The sequence below is a fragment of the Stylophora pistillata genome, chromosome 8, assembly GCF_964205215.1.
Source record: "Stylophora pistillata chromosome 8, jaStyPist1.2, whole genome shotgun sequence".
Lineage (NCBI taxonomy): Eukaryota > Metazoa > Cnidaria > Anthozoa > Scleractinia > Pocilloporidae > Stylophora > Stylophora pistillata.
Genome location: NC_142526.1, coordinates 27,672,248 through 27,688,416, shown reverse-complemented (window position 1 = coordinate 27,688,416; position 16,169 = coordinate 27,672,248). Strand labels below are relative to the sequence as shown.

The following is a 16,169-nucleotide window of genomic DNA, read 5'->3' as shown; positions in this document are numbered from 1 at the left end:
GTTATTTTAGCTTTTCTGCATCTGAAGGGATAGCCCAGCATAAGAATTATTTTCCAGCTGATTGCTTTGCGCAAGTCAAAAGTTATTGGCTCAAAAACTTGTTCGTCGCAAAGCGAACTCTATCTACGTGCTAGATGAGCGCAGGCCGAGTTTCTGAAAACTTCGGATCGCGCTTCACACTTGCATAAACTTCTTCTCTCTTGGTGCGTTTTCAACGCGAGCGACAATCGCTTTCGCAGTGACGATGTATTTTCGATGGTACTTCGACTCGCGTAACAGCCTAAGGCGGAAAGAAGGCCCATCCATCAACTCAGTCCTCACGGGGTGTTTGGACTTTCCCTTTTTTCCACTTCGTTAACACTTACATTTTCTTCCCAGAGAACACTGACTTATACGAAATACGTTTATTGTAAGTTTAAAATTCCTGTGCTATTTACATCGCCACCTATTTACAACAAGCTTTCGCGATTTGAACCATTTTTCAGATTGTTCATTCGAGCACTCGGTACCCGAACTTTACTGTCCTGAGAGGTTTTCTTCTGAAGACCTAAGAACTGAGTTAACGCTTTCCTTAATTCTTTGTTCAGAGCAGTATACAGCAGCGGATTGATTGCCGACTTAGAGAACATGACACAAAGGAAAAAGCGAAAATAAAATGGCGAAATGTTCGCAGCCGAGAATTTGTGTACAGTTTGAACAACGAAAAACGGTAGCCAGCATAAGATGAAAATTCCGCCGACTAAAGCAAGCAGCGCTGCCGCACGAAATTCCCTTCTACGCGTGTGCGACGCTCGTAACTCGCCGTTGAGTTGATTGCCTTCTCTCATTTTGAAAATTTGGCGACGCGCCTCCAGAAAAATCTTGGTGTAGCTTGTACCCATGACGACGGTTGGGATAATGACCACAAATGTCCACAAGGCCGATAGATAAAGCACTTCAGAAAGATAGTTGTCACTGGAGACTGCCCCGCTTTTGCAAATGGTGTTAGCTGTGCGCCAGAATATTGGCGGAAGAGAGATCACAATGCTTCCCGCCCACAAGCCGGCAATGACGTAACGCGCATGCGCAGCGGTCATGACCATGGGGTAGTGAAGGGGTTTGACGATGATGAAATACTGATTTAATGCGACTGCGCACAAGTTGAAGACCGTGGCGGCACCAAAAAGGACGCCAAATGGAGTGGTGATGTAACAGAAAGACGGATGAGGATACCAGCGGACGTGTAGCGTGGATAGCAAGGTTGTTGGCATCTTGAGTGCAGCGTGAAGAAGATCAGAGATGGAAAGACTCACCAGGAAACTGTAGAGGACCGTGTGAAGATTTCTTCGCTTGTAAATCACAAGACAAACCAAGGAGTTAGCGACCACACCAACAAATATCACCAGGGCAAGGAAGACCGACTGAGTAATGATCCCTGATGAGATGTTCTGCTCATTTGGGTTCCAATCTGACGAATTCGGCTGTGTTGTTGAATAGTTCAAAGTGAATGAAGAATTGAGTCTCCTCATTCCTGAAAAGAGAAACGTAGGTGTCAGTTTGGCTATAAGATACCCAACCAATTTCTTTCGAAAGCAGAGACTTCACATGAGCAAAATCGGATCCAGTTGATGAAGAAAAACGTGCGAGTGAATCCGAAAAGCTGATTCCGACGATAGAGTATAACAACTAAGGAAACCTTCAAAAATAAAAACAGGTTATTGCTCTCGGCACCTATTTTTAACCCGCTTACCAATGCCTTCTTCTTTTCTCAGCCTTTGTGCTCGGTTGCAGAGTTATTTTTCATAACTCCTATTGTGAACTAATACTTAAAAAAAAACCTCATGGGACAAACTGTACGAATTATATTATTTTGAGCAGGTTCTTAACACCTTCCTGTCTGTTGTGGTAACCTCGCACAAAAGCGTAATCCTAATTAAAACTAAGCAGACGGCGAAATGTGCTGAAGCAGCTCAGCTATCGCCGAAAAGGTTAATCGTATATAAAAAAATTCAAACTTTTATGCAGTTATAAAAAATGTACGACACAATTTTTTCGCTCGAACGACTTGCGTGACCTTTAAGTGCTATGGTTAAGTCGAGGACTCTGCACTTGTAGCTAGATTTGCGACCTTTCGTTTTCTGTTGGTGTTTGTGGAACGGAATCGCAAGCGAATTTCGTCCAATCGATGTGAAAGTTTAGAACTATGAACTACGCGCAGAAAAAAAAAGCCTCATCAAGCAGTAAGCCTCATTTAACAATTTCTTTCTTTGTCAGGACCTAAGTGACACTAAGAAGTCAAACCAAGGCTTTTCTCAGCTCTACCGTCAAGTTTTGAAACCTGGAGAAAGATATTTAGCACGAGGTACGCCTGCTGTCTTAACAGTTTTTGTCTTAGCCTAAAAGAAACTCACCCTCTCTTAAGATGTCCGAGAAACGTTTAAAATTCCTTTTCCAGATATGAAAGCGTCGATTAGTGCAACAAGATAAAAACCATTTGTTTGCTGGTCTTAAGACAGACTGATTAACAAATCGGCCGCAAATCTCTCGGGATTTCATTTACAAGTTACTCATTTTTCCTACAAACACTCTCCTTTTCATTTTGAAACGTAACGGCATACACATGAAAATTAGATGTCGTCTAAAATGTGATCAGAAAATTAAAACAAGTTTCAAGAGAGGTTACTTTATTAAAAAAAAAAAAAGATGAAAAAGGGAACCAATTCCATAAAAGAAAATTAATAAAGATGGTCTTTTTGTCTTCTTTCGTCAAAATAGAATACGTCATAATAATCTAAAACAAAGAAAGGATTTAAAAACTTAACTCGGGCGGCCGTCATTCGAGGATCACAAATCCGTACACATTTACAGGTGCCAAAATTTAAACAAAACCCCTAAAACCTTACGTCTCTGAAAATTATTTAAAAGAGGAAAGAGATTAACTTAACAGGGAAGAAGTCTTAGAAGAAAAGCAGAATATGTGACACTGATTTTACATACAAGCTGTGAAATTAAAAACAAACATCAATAATGATAATCATGGCTTAGTCAGGTTAGTGTTAACTGAATAATCACAAATTAAATTTCAGTTTCTGTAGCCAGTAACTACCGAGAATATGAAACGATAGTCGACATTAGAACCCCCTCCCCCGGAATTTGAGAAGTATTGCGCATATCTTCACTGCGCACCTAGTGTCCGAGGAAAGCCGAAGAGGCACTGAAAGAGTAATGTAATTGCCTTGCACAACAGTGCCGCATAATTACCCATAACTCGCTACGAAACCTATAGAATTTTACTGACAGTTCCTTTCACAATCAGCCACTGACTTTCTAAATAATTGTCTCGGTCAGCGGTGATGTTTATTTGGTCTTACCTAACTGGTGTAATGGCAAGAAAAAGAAACTGGGTATCAAAAACTAACGGTTGAAACTAAAGCTGAATCAAGCTCTCCACTAACATTTCAGCAAAAGGCGAGAATTTGATTTCATTGGATAGTTGTTGATTATTAAGAGAAAGCATTAAACCGGGGACGGCAATGAAAGCGCAATCTGCAAAAACCAACACGTAGTGATAACGAGATAATTCGTTCATTCGCTCCGACGAAGGGCTAACGCTCGAAACGTCAGCTTTTGAAATCGTTACGGTGGCGAATTTACCATTTCAACTTTGTTGATATATCCAAACTATTTCGAGATAACGTAAGACTAGGTTATCACGCTAATGATACCCTAGAATGTTTTTGTTTCCCGCTGGACAATCATCCACGTTTCATCAACCCAGCTTAATGGATCCTTCACGGCGAAAAACAAAAAACTCACCTGCAGAGGCAAAGTGTAAAGCAGAATGCATATTTTTTTGTTTGGCGTGCTTAGCTCTACAACTGACCGGAAGAGGAATGAAACGATCGGCGCGCCTACTCATTCGAATATTGCTAGGAGAGCTAAAATTAACCCGCAAATTATTTTATTTCTTCTTTTTTTCTCACTCGTAATGTTACATGTTTTGTTTAATCACGCAGTGAGAGATGCAAATTTTCATTTGCAAGAAAAACAGTGCCGCGTTGAAGAAGACAGGTGTTAAGCGCGAGAGGAGAATGAAAGAAGGAATCACCGGTTCCGAGTCGCTAATGACGAGAGCGTTTCTGAAAAATCGCAGTAAATCAATATGGCCGAGGTGCATGGTTCATTATCACGCCAGAAAGTTCCAACCATGAATTATCTCCAATTTAAAGTTATTTTGACGATCGTGAACCTTGCGTGTATCGGTTAATCGAATTGGACAAGCGATCGACGTGTCTTAGATACAATCTCGACCTTCTTCTAAGTTTTTTCCTCTGCAACAATTTTGTTGGAACGATTCTGAATCAAACGCTCTTATTTCGCTGAGAGGAAAGGTGCGCATTCATATTCTTTAGATCCGGCTTCACAATTCATCTTTGTATTCAATAATAATAATTTTGTAAAGTAGCGATAATAATGACTTGAAGTTGACGTCCAGAAAAGGCGGCTACTAGTCCAACTATTGATATTTATCTAACCGCCGTGGCTTTGATCTCGAAATTTGTAATTAGAAGCTGGTTAACGCCAAAAATTAAAATTTATCTTCTTGAGAAGTACTTAAGGTAACGAATTAGTTTTTTGATTTTCCCAAACTGTATTCTGGAAAATGGGACTTTGAAATGCGTGATTTAATAAACTGGTTCATAATTCCTGTCTGTCATTGTCATGATAAACGATGTGTATCTTTGAGAACTATGTCCTCGAAAACGCAAGCGAATCTCAGCGACGCCAACATTGTAGGCAAGCCAGCACAAGACGTAGTTAAAGCAAACATAAAGTATTTTATTGTCATAATTGCTTTCTGGAACCCACTGTTCGTGTGTTTACCTATCTTCGAATACGGTTACTGGTTTTCAGATTTCTTTTGTTGCCATCTGTACACTGATTACACCACAGCATTTAACTTTCTAAATGCCGTATATTTACGGGCTAAATTCTCTTTAATTTACAGTGATTCCGCGTTGGTTTGTACTGTTCAAAATATTCCGCCCCTGAAAAAAGATACGGCAATTACGTGTGCAAACTGCGTAAATCGTCCGTGAAATGGGCCATGTCGTGTTGTTCAAGTACAAAACATGACATATATACATTTGCGGTTTGAGCGATTGACTACCGGAACATTGATTTTAGCCTTTGACTAATCAAAATTTTATCGGAAGGACAATGGAAAAATATAAATTTAAGAATATGAAGTAAAAAAATTGGCGCCGGATTTCTTGAGCAGATCTGTATCAAAACGGCGCAGCTGAAAATGTGTTCTGCACAGGCGGGACACAGCTTTGAGTAAAAACTGATTTGAATTGTGATTTTGAATTACAGTGCGTAGCTTTTGATGGCTCGATAAACACGAACGTCTGTCTGAAGATTTGCGAGATTGCAGTTTAGTACAAAGACGAAACATGAACCGATTGAAAAGTAAACTGAATATTTATCAACTCAACTCATTCCACAACGTGACCAATTTTGGAGAATTCAGGATTTAGAAATTCAATAGCATAATACAAAATTGAAGAAATATTTTTCGAATTTCCGCGCCGAAGAAGAAGTTGATACGGCGTTGGAAATTTTTCCAATTTACTGTGAAGGTTAAAAGCGCCGTTCAAAACTTAGTCAGCTAAGCAAAATGATTACATAATTAAAAAGAATAACTTACAGTAACATTTTTAACAACGGGGAAAAAACCGAGAAAATTTTTGATCATTTCTGTGCTTACCTGTTTTGAATGTGATCACCTCTATAACAAAGTGAAAGTAGGTAAGACTGCGTCAATTCTAAGGTTTATACCTTTCGCTAGATACGATTTCGAACCCTGCAATGCCTCACTGAATAACATTGCAATCGTCAAAGACTTTTTAGCTGGCTTTGACGTTGGACGGAAAAACAGTCAGAAAAGCCTCTCGGGAAGTTAAAGGCATGGGAAAAATAAAAGTTTTTAAATTCACCAGGAGAATAGCGCGACAGCTGGTGTCCAAGTCAAGCGTATCAAACTCGGTCGCTTACGTAGCAGCAAAGACCCATTGAAAAACAAATGAGACTTTGCAATACTTTTCAATGGATCCTCGAACCTCTTTCCGTCTTTGCTTTAATGGCCCGCAATAATTTCTTGATGGTACGATGAAATGTTTTTCTGTCACCAAGCAAAGGTGTCTTCATTTGACGCACTCGATCTGAAGCCTGACTGAATATCTCGCGCACGAAATAAACTTACCTTGGGAAAGTAGCTCGTTTCCAAGCTAAGAAACTGATCATGGCCATAAAAACTCAGAACCAGCCGTCGCAAAAAATATCCTTTCGTAAGCTGAAGCTTGTATCGACCGCAGTCGCGTGGCTGTATAGCACAGCTTTTTACACTTCTACTGAAAAACATACTTTATAGCTTTAACTAATTACAGTTAGGGCGACTTCGAAATTGCATATAAGACTTTTGAGGACGCCTTTTAAGCCGCGAAAAATTACTTCAGCCGGCCTATTTGCAGCAAAGTCCAAGGAAGCTTTTAACCTTTTCGAGCACAAGAATAGACCCTCCTCGCTTCAATTGTGATTTCTCACCTGGAATTTTAAGTCTTTTGAATAGTTCATCTTCTGATCAACGAGTTACGATAGATGTTCTGCTCCGACGAGAGTTTTATGGCGGTGCTACTCTGTGCTAGTACCCAATACTTCAAATACAAATAAACCCTAACAATCCGCGCCATAAATCAGCCATGATTACTGAATTTTGAGATGAAGTTTTTCAGTCGAGACGCACAGGCATACTCCGAAGGAAATGACACATTGAGTTAACCGCCTCCCGGTTAGCTCAATGGATAGAGCGCTGGACTGTTGTGCGGGAGGTCGAGGGTTCGAGCCCCGGCCGGACCAACACTCGGGTCTTAAAATGATTGAGAAGAATTTGCTACCTTGCTATAACATCAAGAAATGGTTAGATATTCTAGTCTTGGATAGGGACGAATAAATGGAGGTCCCAGCTCCTGCAGGGTTAGGGGTAGGAGACATTAATTTCCCACACACGAGATTACTGTGTGATGGATGTCCTCCCCTGGGGTGGGATGGGTGGGATATTGAGCGCACTTAATTTGGAGCCTCGCTCTGTTGTGCGACCCTCACCACGCTCTGGTGAAAGTTATTAAATATATACTGTTGATTACCCTGCCTATGGAAACCAACTCTCATATGTACAAGGAACAAAGTCATGGATGATAGTGCTGCCGGACACTTGATTGGTTGAAAGCTAACATATTATTCAGCGATCTCATTAAGCAAAGTCGGATGTAGTGAGTGCTTTCTTTGCAATTTCGCTTTTTTGCGTTATTCGTTAGACATTTTAATATTAAGAAGTTATCATTAGTCATCGTTGCAAGCTTTCTGCTTGAGAGGGGTACAGTTCCGCAGTTCAAATATGTGATCCTTCATCTATCCACTTGTTTTTTCACCATCTACGGGTATATTACGAACTCACGACGTGACCAGCCCCAGTTGGCTTGATAGCTTAGTTAGTAGAGTACTGCAGCGGTATCGCAGAGTCCATGGGTTCTGATCCCGTTCAGGCCTGAATTTTTTTTCAGGCTGTAATTTCATAACTACTTAATAAGTGGTGTGTATAACTGCAATAATCAATCGTGTTCATGGAAGCAGTGTCAGTTTGTAGAGCTCCTTTAATTTATTCTGCTCGATATAGTAAGCTGGTTTGCAGTTGCAGCTTTTCAACTCTACCAAGGGGTAGGAAGAGGTACCTTGTCAAACCATTAGAGTGTAGAAGTCACAAAATGCTTTCTAACTTTCCCTTACCAATGCCCAAATCTGCAAATACTAAATAGAACATCAATTAAGGCCGACCGAAAGACAAAAGATGCAATGTGCACTTCGAAGGTCAAGCGACAAAACCAGAGTAAAGACGGGCCAGAAACTTTCGACTGTTCGGTGATCTTCATTACTTTTCGAAGCTATGAATTCGCAATCCATTGATTAGCGAACCATTGTATCACCGGCTCCCCATTGCCACTGGCTAATTGCTCCGTCGCATGTCTATTACAACAGATATTTTAATAATAAAAGAATAATGATAGAAAAAAAGTTTCATCGAAGTATCTCAAACCTTACGGCAAATCCCTCTACTAATTGGTAACTCCCCGTGAAATCATTAAAACTTTGAAAAACTCTAACTGACCTAAAATGCAACATATAATAAGAATTTGACCCATCTGATACTTAAATACAATCCTCTGACATGACTTTTACTACATACTTGTAAAACGTGTCGAATGATAAGTTTTAAATGTTAATATATACCATGAATACTGCCTGCCTTATGATGGGCGCTTTCAGTTTTCGGCATTTGTAAGGGAAAGTTAGAAAACCGACTAATGATAACTTCTGTTTAGAAGAATCCATCAGTACAAGGTTTATATTCAAAGGTATATAATTCAAGGTATATATAATAAACGCGAAAAGGTGTCCAGTAACTGACGATCTCTCAATTCTAACTGTAGACGGCTGGTCTTAATGGTAACTGCTTTGATAGCTCCCAATGTGTGGTTAATAATTATTTAAGGTAGAGTATTAATTTGTAATAGCTCGGAGCTTTTTACAATTGAACTATTAAACTAATTGGAAATATTGCATTTGTTTAATCTTCTGCAATGGTTCCGGCTGGAAAAGCGTGGCGGCCCAATGGTCATGGCGCCCTAGACATCCTACAGGTGTGTAAATGTGTGGAGGCGAATTTAAAACAGGGAGAAACCATGTGATGGATTAGCATCCCATCCAGGGGGAAGGGAGAGTAGAAATATTTCGTCGCTTAGGCTGTATGGGCTACTGGCCTGACGCAGACTTTTTTAAATTCTAATACGTGTATCTCCATGAACAGTGCCGGTAAGTGTTTTTGGGGGGGATCCTCAGAGAAAAATTTCGTATTAAATTATTTATATTAAGTTGTGAATTTACCATTAATTTTTAATCATCAATATTCTTATTTATTTATTAATTTACTTTTATCTTTTTAAAATTTATTATTTTTCGGTCACTCCGGGAATTCCTTGAATTCCGATTATTCCGGGTATTCCAAGTATTCCGGTTCCAGTTCCGAATTCTGGCATTCCTTCTTTTCCAAACTACCGAAAAATTGTGACAAAATTAAAAAAAAAAAAAAAAAACCGCGATATTGCTCAGCTCGCGTTCTCTATTTGCCTTGGGTGGACGTGGATTTTACAACCATTACTGGCAATCCGTCTTATGACGTATAGGCAGCGCGCGATTGCTCTTGGGATACAATCTGTCGCAGTTCCCTGCTTTTTCGTTGGAAGCGTCAAATGTTCCCAATATCTATATCCTCCCAGGAAGGCAACGATTGAAACCCAGGTGAGGGCGGTGAGCGCTTTGCAGAATTATTCGTTGCTGAATTCACTGCTGATTTAAATGAATGAAAAGTAGAAGTTTCACTTTCAATAGGTAGTTATCAGCAATGCTACAGCGGGTCGCATTCTTGTTGAGTTTTTCCTTGGAGGTTTTCTTTTTTAAAGCCGAGCTCCAGTCTTCTGAAAACACGTGAATAAACACGTATCTGGTCTACTTCAGTTGTCCTCGCTGGCACTTTTCTACCCCAGTGCGACCTTACTCAGTTTGACGCGAGTTTTGCTTTCCGGTTGCGGTTTTAAATTTTCTGTTTTTTTTTTTTTGACGGCACCCGCAAAGGTAGAAAGTAATCTAGAGAAATACTATTATTACCAGTACTATTTGCAGGGACCGCGCAGGGGGTGGGGCAAGGGAGGCCTTAGCCCCCCCACTTTTTTGGCTGATTTAATCAATATTTTTTTTTACTTAGAAGTTAGTCTATTCATTTAAATTTGGTCAAACGTGAAGGCCAGTTTGTTAGTCTTTTTTTACAAGAATGAAAAATTAACTTCACTTCTGGCCGTTTTAGACCCATTTCTAGCCATTCAGAAGACTTTAATTTGAAACATTTCCCGGCGGAGCAATGCCCCGGACCCCCCTAGTTGGCTCACGCTAACGCGTTCGCATTAGCCCCCCCACTTGAAAATCCGCTCTGCGGGCCCTCATTTGACCTTCAGAGCTACTACTAGAGCTTGTCAGATCTGTACGGCTGTAATTGGTTAGATTCTAGAAGCCTCCAAATAGATAAAACTTCATTGCGTTGAATCTTTTTCAGTCAATCAGTGAGAAACCAGTTTGCCGATCATCGAAATCGAAGCTCGAAATGTTTGTTAGACCGAATGTGACGTTATCTACATTTCATAAGAACTATGTAAGGTAACCGAAAAAACATACCTTCCATTTTAGTGTCGGGTTAGAAAGAGATGGAAAACTTTAGATAGTGAGCTTTGGATCTAGTACATCTCCTTGAGAACTCTGGAAGTTATTGAGCGTCTGACTCACGTGAAGCTTCGTGACGTGATTTGGCATCAAGCAGGGCACAATTGGCTGTAAGATGCTGGGACTGGTTGAACCGCCCTAGCTCTGTTTTGGAGGTGTCAGCCAGACTATTAGCTATTACTTGGCGCAAAACGACGTATCCTATTGATAAGAGAGAGATTCCGGCTAGCGGAAAATTTACGAAGTACTCGACGTGCTCGCTGCTCGCCATCTGTATTTTTCTCTAAAGTGCTCGCTATCTGTGTTTCCTAAAGGGCTCGCTGCTCGCAAGAAAGATTTGACAACTGCTCGTGCTCGCAAAAATAAACACATTGCTCGCATGCTTGCAAATGCTCGCAAAGACCATTCGATACCCCTAATGAATGTAGCTGAAAAAAGAAATTTCAGTTTTTGCTCTTGTAATGCGCTGAAATACAGCTTACTTCAACAAAGCATTTTGTAGCAAAAACTGAAATTTTAATGAAGGATGTGAAATCATTTTATTTGAGTCAATGTCACCACCGCGCGAAGGAAAAATTATTTGGAAATCTACTCATTGTTCCTGATAACTTCCTTGTGTGAAGTTAAAGGAAGTACTTCTCTCGTGCGCTACACTACAGCTCACTTCAACGGAATACTGTGAAACGATAACTGAAACATTATCCAAGAGACATAAAGTGTGAAATCATTTCATTTGCGTCACGATAAAAACTTAAGGAAAAAAAAATAACACTCCCCAATCGAAATATTCTTTTTGTTTCTGCTAATTTCCATGATTGAGTCTTACCTTGCTTGACATGTTGATCACTGTTTATATTTTGTGTGTATTGTCGTAGGATCGTTGCTGGTGATTTCCTTGATTTCAGCATTGTTTTAGAAGTTGTTGCTTTTTATTTCCATGCGCAAATTCCACACAAGGCTGATTAAGCCCCCTTATTCAATTTGTGAGTAAAAGTCAATGGAGTTATCATGGTCTTTCAACGATGAGGAAATGTTTGTTTTGTATTAACCTCTCACCGAATGTAATAGGCTCTTAAAGTAATAAATTTCTTCTAAGACGAGAGAAAATGTTTTGGCTATACCAAACAGACAGTTTCGCCATTTTCTGCCCGTAAAGAAGCCTTCCAATCCGCTAAATTGAGATCCTGGATATGGCCGTACCCGAAATATCCCTCGAAAAAACGATATTACTTCCGTATGCAACCTAAACCCAAATGTTCATCATAATGAGTGTATTCTTCAGTTTGCGTTAACAACTTTTCAGCGACTGAAATCTCCAAATGGGAAGACAAAATATACTTAGATGCTAAATATTCCTTAGTTAACAATCCTTTGTGAGTGGTTTTGACTAAGTTTCCTTAAGATACCACCAAGGGTCTTATGATTTCGTCACTCAAATGAGGTTTCTTATCTCTTTCACACCAGTTTTATTAGCCAATCGGGTCTTCGGTACGCGTTTAACAAAAAGGAGAACTGTTGGAGGTTGAAAATAACATCCTGTACAAATGAATACAATGCCATCATATGCCGCACACAGCATTTAAAGTAGAATTTGCATAATATTATATTGCCATTCTGAAGAAAAGACTTTTCGAGGAAATTACTACCGGTCAGGGGACAAACACTAAACGGAAGGATAGATATCATCAAGATAACATGTTTAAAAAATTGTAATTTTCAATGTGCTGGGTGCACGAAAATTATCGGCCATCCAATTGAACTGAGAGATGGAAGTTCTTTGTAAGTTGAGTTATTTCCTTCAAAATGTGGCTTAACGTTAATAATGGAAGAAAACAAATAAAGACCTTATGACAGAATTTATTATTACAATAATTTTCTTGAGACCAACAGCCACGTTCTTGATTTAGCCCTTAAAACCGGTAGAGCTTTTCCGAACAGGAAAGCTGATTTAAACTGAAATAATTATAACCATGACTACCAACGGCCTGACTTTTACAAATTGCAAATAGGCATTGCAAAATATTGAGTTGAGAGTCGCAAGAGCATAAATTGTTTCCCGTGAATCGCTTCGATTGAGTGGTTTTTTTTTTAATGATACATTGAATTCGATTTCTTCCATAGCTTTATCTCAAAACTACCGATCTAACTGAAATAATGTTGTTCCTTTATTAGGCTCGCTATTTGCTCTCAACAATTGAGCCTGTTTTCTCAACCGGTTCTTGGAACGATTGGCGAAGGAGGTAGCACCAAACAAAAAAAAAAAATATTATTAAATGCTAGCAACTGCGACGAAGGGAATCGTTTATCAAAGAAGCGCTGGAACAGAGAATGAAGGAAGTACATAAGTTTGATCTGGTGCCATTTTTGCCGCACAAACGCAGTTCAAAACTTCCAACCGCTAGCTTAGCGAGTTTGGCTGAGCTTATTTCATTAGAAGATACAAAAAGCTTATTCTCACCTTTCTTAATTGTACACGAATCGGTTCCATAAGCAGTCTTCCATTCATTTATCCACAGAAAACATGATCATTACGTGCATTCCTTACACTATTCGAAGTTTTCTGGTGCTTTTCTTCACGTGCGGGAGTACACACTGTTTAAGTTGTTTGTGAACAGCTTGAAACCTTAACCGCAAAGAACCATTAATGAAAATGTGAGTGACATCCTCAAAATGTTGTGATGAAAACCCATCAGGGAATATGGAAGTTTTTTTCACTGGCCAATAAAACTGTGGAAAATCGCTCGAGTGCAAGGAAAGATGTCTTCCGCTTTTTCAAAAGCCTATCCTAGGTATATCTTAGAGGGTCGTGCAGGGGTTACGTACAAGCACGATTCACGCCGACAAGGGAAAACCATCACGGATCACGAATATTTCTTTTTCCCCAACCACGAAAATAAGCATGTAATTTACCCATATCTCGTGGTGTTAAGCAAAGAAAGATGACTAAGACCATTTTGTTGGATAGGAAAATTGACAGGACCCCGTAAATGTTGCAAAGATTAGCCGAAAAATTCCGAGTAATACGAACAGGAATTGTGCCACCCATTGGTAAGTAATCAGGAGAGTATCTGGAAGTTTATATCCTCTTGTCATCGGCTACCTTTGTCGGAAAACTAGAGAATTCCCCCTTTTAAGCATCCCTGGTTTGATCGACAATGATAAGTATAATGTGTAGAAATACTTTCAGAAGGGATCTGGCGCTATTTTTGATTTCCATGTTTTCTCTCTTTATGAGAATCCTTAGACGTACCCTTATAGACTCAAACCTCAGAGAAAAATCTAAACGACTTTGAAATAGAGGCAATAATGAACTACATAATAGCGACATTAATTTATAAATAGCTGAACCCGCAAAAAACTCAAGAAGCAAAACGATTTATATGAAAATAACCTACTGCACAATGTTTACCCATAGTAAGTTTACCCATAGTAAGTTCTAGAAAAAAATTTTTATTCATTCTTCTGTTTATTTTGATGGCTAAACGTTGATTAGACTTGTTGATGTATAAGAATATTCAGTGAAACTTACTACACATTTTTGGAATGATGATAGAATACAAGTAATAGTAATGCATATGAACATAAAAGACCACCAAACACCTGTCTTAGGGTTAGGGTTAAAAAAAATTGTATTTTCTTGCCAATCTCTTCCATTTTTGTTTCGAAGCCGTTGCAGATGAAAACATGGGATGAGGTATTTCATGGTTGAAAATACGTGTATTAACAATTGCAGCAAGGAAGCAACCCGGTTCAGATTCAGTGAGCTTCAGTACACCTTAACTACTGAGTAATGTTCACATTTTGGGGAATGATATGGATAACATAGTAATCAGTATAAGAAACCAGCATCTTTTTGTCTTTAATAACAGCAACCGCAAACCACGGACATTTCATCCCACCAGTAAACGAGTTCATAAACTTTCTGTCTAAAGAAAATGCTTGAAGTCTGCTGTTATCAGAGTCACACACGATCAAGTTATTAAACCTGTCAGTGGCGAGTCCTGGAGGACATTTTAGCTGTCTGTCACCAGATCCCTCCCTACCAATATTATACTGAGGTTCTCCTCGTTTGTTGAATACTTTCACATAGTTATCCAAGGCATATGACACACAAAAAAACTTGTCTTCGTGATAAACAACATACCTTTCTCAGGCCCGTATACCAGTCTGATGCTTTGAAGGTTTGTACCAATCCTGTACCGTCAGAAGAGAGGACCTTGACTGACTCGTCCCCAAACTCAGCTACCAGTACTTTCCAAACACCAATATTGCAGAAGCAGTGCACTCTTAAAGTTTTGCAGTCAATTCCTTTTGACTTGCGATTAGAACATTCATGCAAGGAGAATAAAAATGTTTATGGGAAGGATCATAGTTCCTTCTAAAGAGAAAAACAGTTAAGTCCAACCTGTATCAAACACGCTTAAGCAGATGAACATTTTTTCAGCGTCACTCAATCTCGAAGGTAAATCGGATCCCCTCGATCAAAAACCAGGAAAACGCTATCAACAGCTTGTCTCCTGCAAGTGTTCTTGATGTGTCACAAAAACGGAGCTTTCCAAACCAAGATCTGACAAAATTGCTCAACAACTCGAAGGAACGCAATCAACAAACTCTCAAATAAGCGCGCAAGGAAGTTAGAAACCTGCTTCATCATCAAATAATTCTGTAAATGTCAAGCCGCGTTCAAGTTTGCGTAACTAGTTCGCCTTTTACTCCCGTCACTCCTTGCGGAGAAGTGCAGTTTAAATAAATCCTTTCTATAAATTCTTTAATCCACCTCATTCCCTTTGAGACACAAAGAAACACCAAACTGCTCTACCTCATCCCATGCTTTTATCTCACCGAGCTCAGCCATTAAAGTTCGGCGTAGTAGCTTTTTTGCCAACTAGGTTTAGTTAAACCAGATGGTTTTCAGTACGGAGAAATCCTAAAGATATGAACCTGATTGGTTCTCATCGATATCACGTGCAACAGCAACTGCACTCTTAGTACTGCGTGGTTTGATTTCCATAAAATAGTTCAGGCGAGCAGTTTTTCTTAATTAAAGGTACCTATTCGAGACTCGGTTGGCGAGAAGGTGTGACAAAGTTTTCGGAGACACCCATCGAGGAAGGACCCAAGCTTGTGTGTCAGACTTAATGATACGCCAGCACTCTGTAACGTATACATAAAGCAAGATAGAATTGGATTTGCTTTACACAGTCGGATCTTGGTCTCGATACAGCACTTATTTGACCTGCCTTTCCACGTTAACATACAGAAGTGGTCTTAACAACTTTATCAGGTAAAACTTTCCACCCATAGAAACGAAACAAATTCAAATAATTCAACTCATTGGCACCCGGTTAATACAGCGCCTGCCACTCAGGCTTATCCTCCAACCTGGCCGTATTTTTCCCTCCGTCATGTAAAGGTTGAAAACAGAAAGAAAAGTCAAAAGGAAGATGAATCTTGTTCGTTTCACCACCAAAGGAAAACTTTATAGCGTTGTTGGCCCGTCTCAGTCACTGTAGATATCTCGTTTGAATTACCCCAAGGTTCATTTGCGTCTGTGAATCGCACATGAGCATGTTTTTCCGAAGGGGACACCACCTTCGGGGCCAGCTTTATAGGTGTGTACCTTATAAGGTTAGAGAATGTTAGCCAGAAACGATAGAAAATGTGATGGTAAAACTGTAATGACCGTATTTCCGAATTCTTGGTCTTGAGATTTGATGCCGAAAAATCATAGAAATTATCCAGCCATGTAATCAGAGTTAAATAAGATTTGATATCGTTTGCTGTATCTGATGCCAACTTTACAA

At 39.6% G+C, this 16,169-nt stretch overlaps 1 protein-coding gene and 2 long non-coding RNA genes across 8 annotated transcripts; 2 read left to right on the top strand and 1 right to left on the bottom strand.

Annotated features, from left to right (window-relative positions):
- Positions 1-389: 389 nt before the first annotated feature.
- On the bottom strand, positions 390-13,020 carry LOC111323788 (D(1)-like dopamine receptor). Of its 6 annotated transcripts, XM_022927220.2 has the most exons (3): positions 12,824-13,020; positions 10,321-10,566; positions 390-1,510 (listed from the first exon to the last, which is right to left on the bottom strand). In XM_022927220.2, the coding sequence occupies exons 2-3, from the start codon at positions 10,325-10,327 to the stop codon at positions 450-452; spliced, it is 1,068 nt and encodes a 355-aa protein (XP_022782955.1). In that variant the 5' UTR covers positions 10,328-10,566; positions 12,824-13,020; the 3' UTR covers positions 390-449. The 6 variants fall into 6 exon arrangements, with proteins under 6 accessions (XP_022782955.1, XP_088585946.1, XP_088585944.1 ...); XM_088729820.1 differs by lacking the exon at positions 10,321-10,566; XM_088729818.1 differs by lacking the exons at positions 10,321-10,566; positions 12,824-13,020 and adding an exon at positions 11,192-11,513.
- LOC148725721 (uncharacterized) lies at positions 1,506-4,691 on the top strand. The gene is made up of 2 exons (XR_015990474.1): positions 1,506-2,341; positions 3,996-4,691. It is a non-coding gene; the product is annotated as an uncharacterized LOC148725721 (long non-coding RNA).
- A 73-nt stretch (positions 13,021-13,093) lies between the features above and the next one.
- Positions 13,094-15,132, top strand: LOC148725720 (uncharacterized). The gene is made up of 2 exons (XR_015990682.1): positions 13,094-13,413; positions 14,235-15,132. It is a non-coding gene; the product is annotated as an uncharacterized LOC148725720 (long non-coding RNA).
- The last annotated feature ends 1,037 nt before the right edge of the window (positions 15,133-16,169 follow it).

Excerpts from the sequence above, each read along its gene's own strand:
- LOC111323788 (XM_088729818.1), bottom strand. The coding sequence starts at position 11,273 with ATGCTGAAATCAAGGAAATCACCAGCAACGATCCTACGACAATACACA. Across the intron at positions 1,511-11,191 it reads TGATCAACATGTCAAGCAAG|GAATGAGGAGACTCAATTCT; the intron begins GTAAGACTCAAT and ends TTCTCTTTTCAG.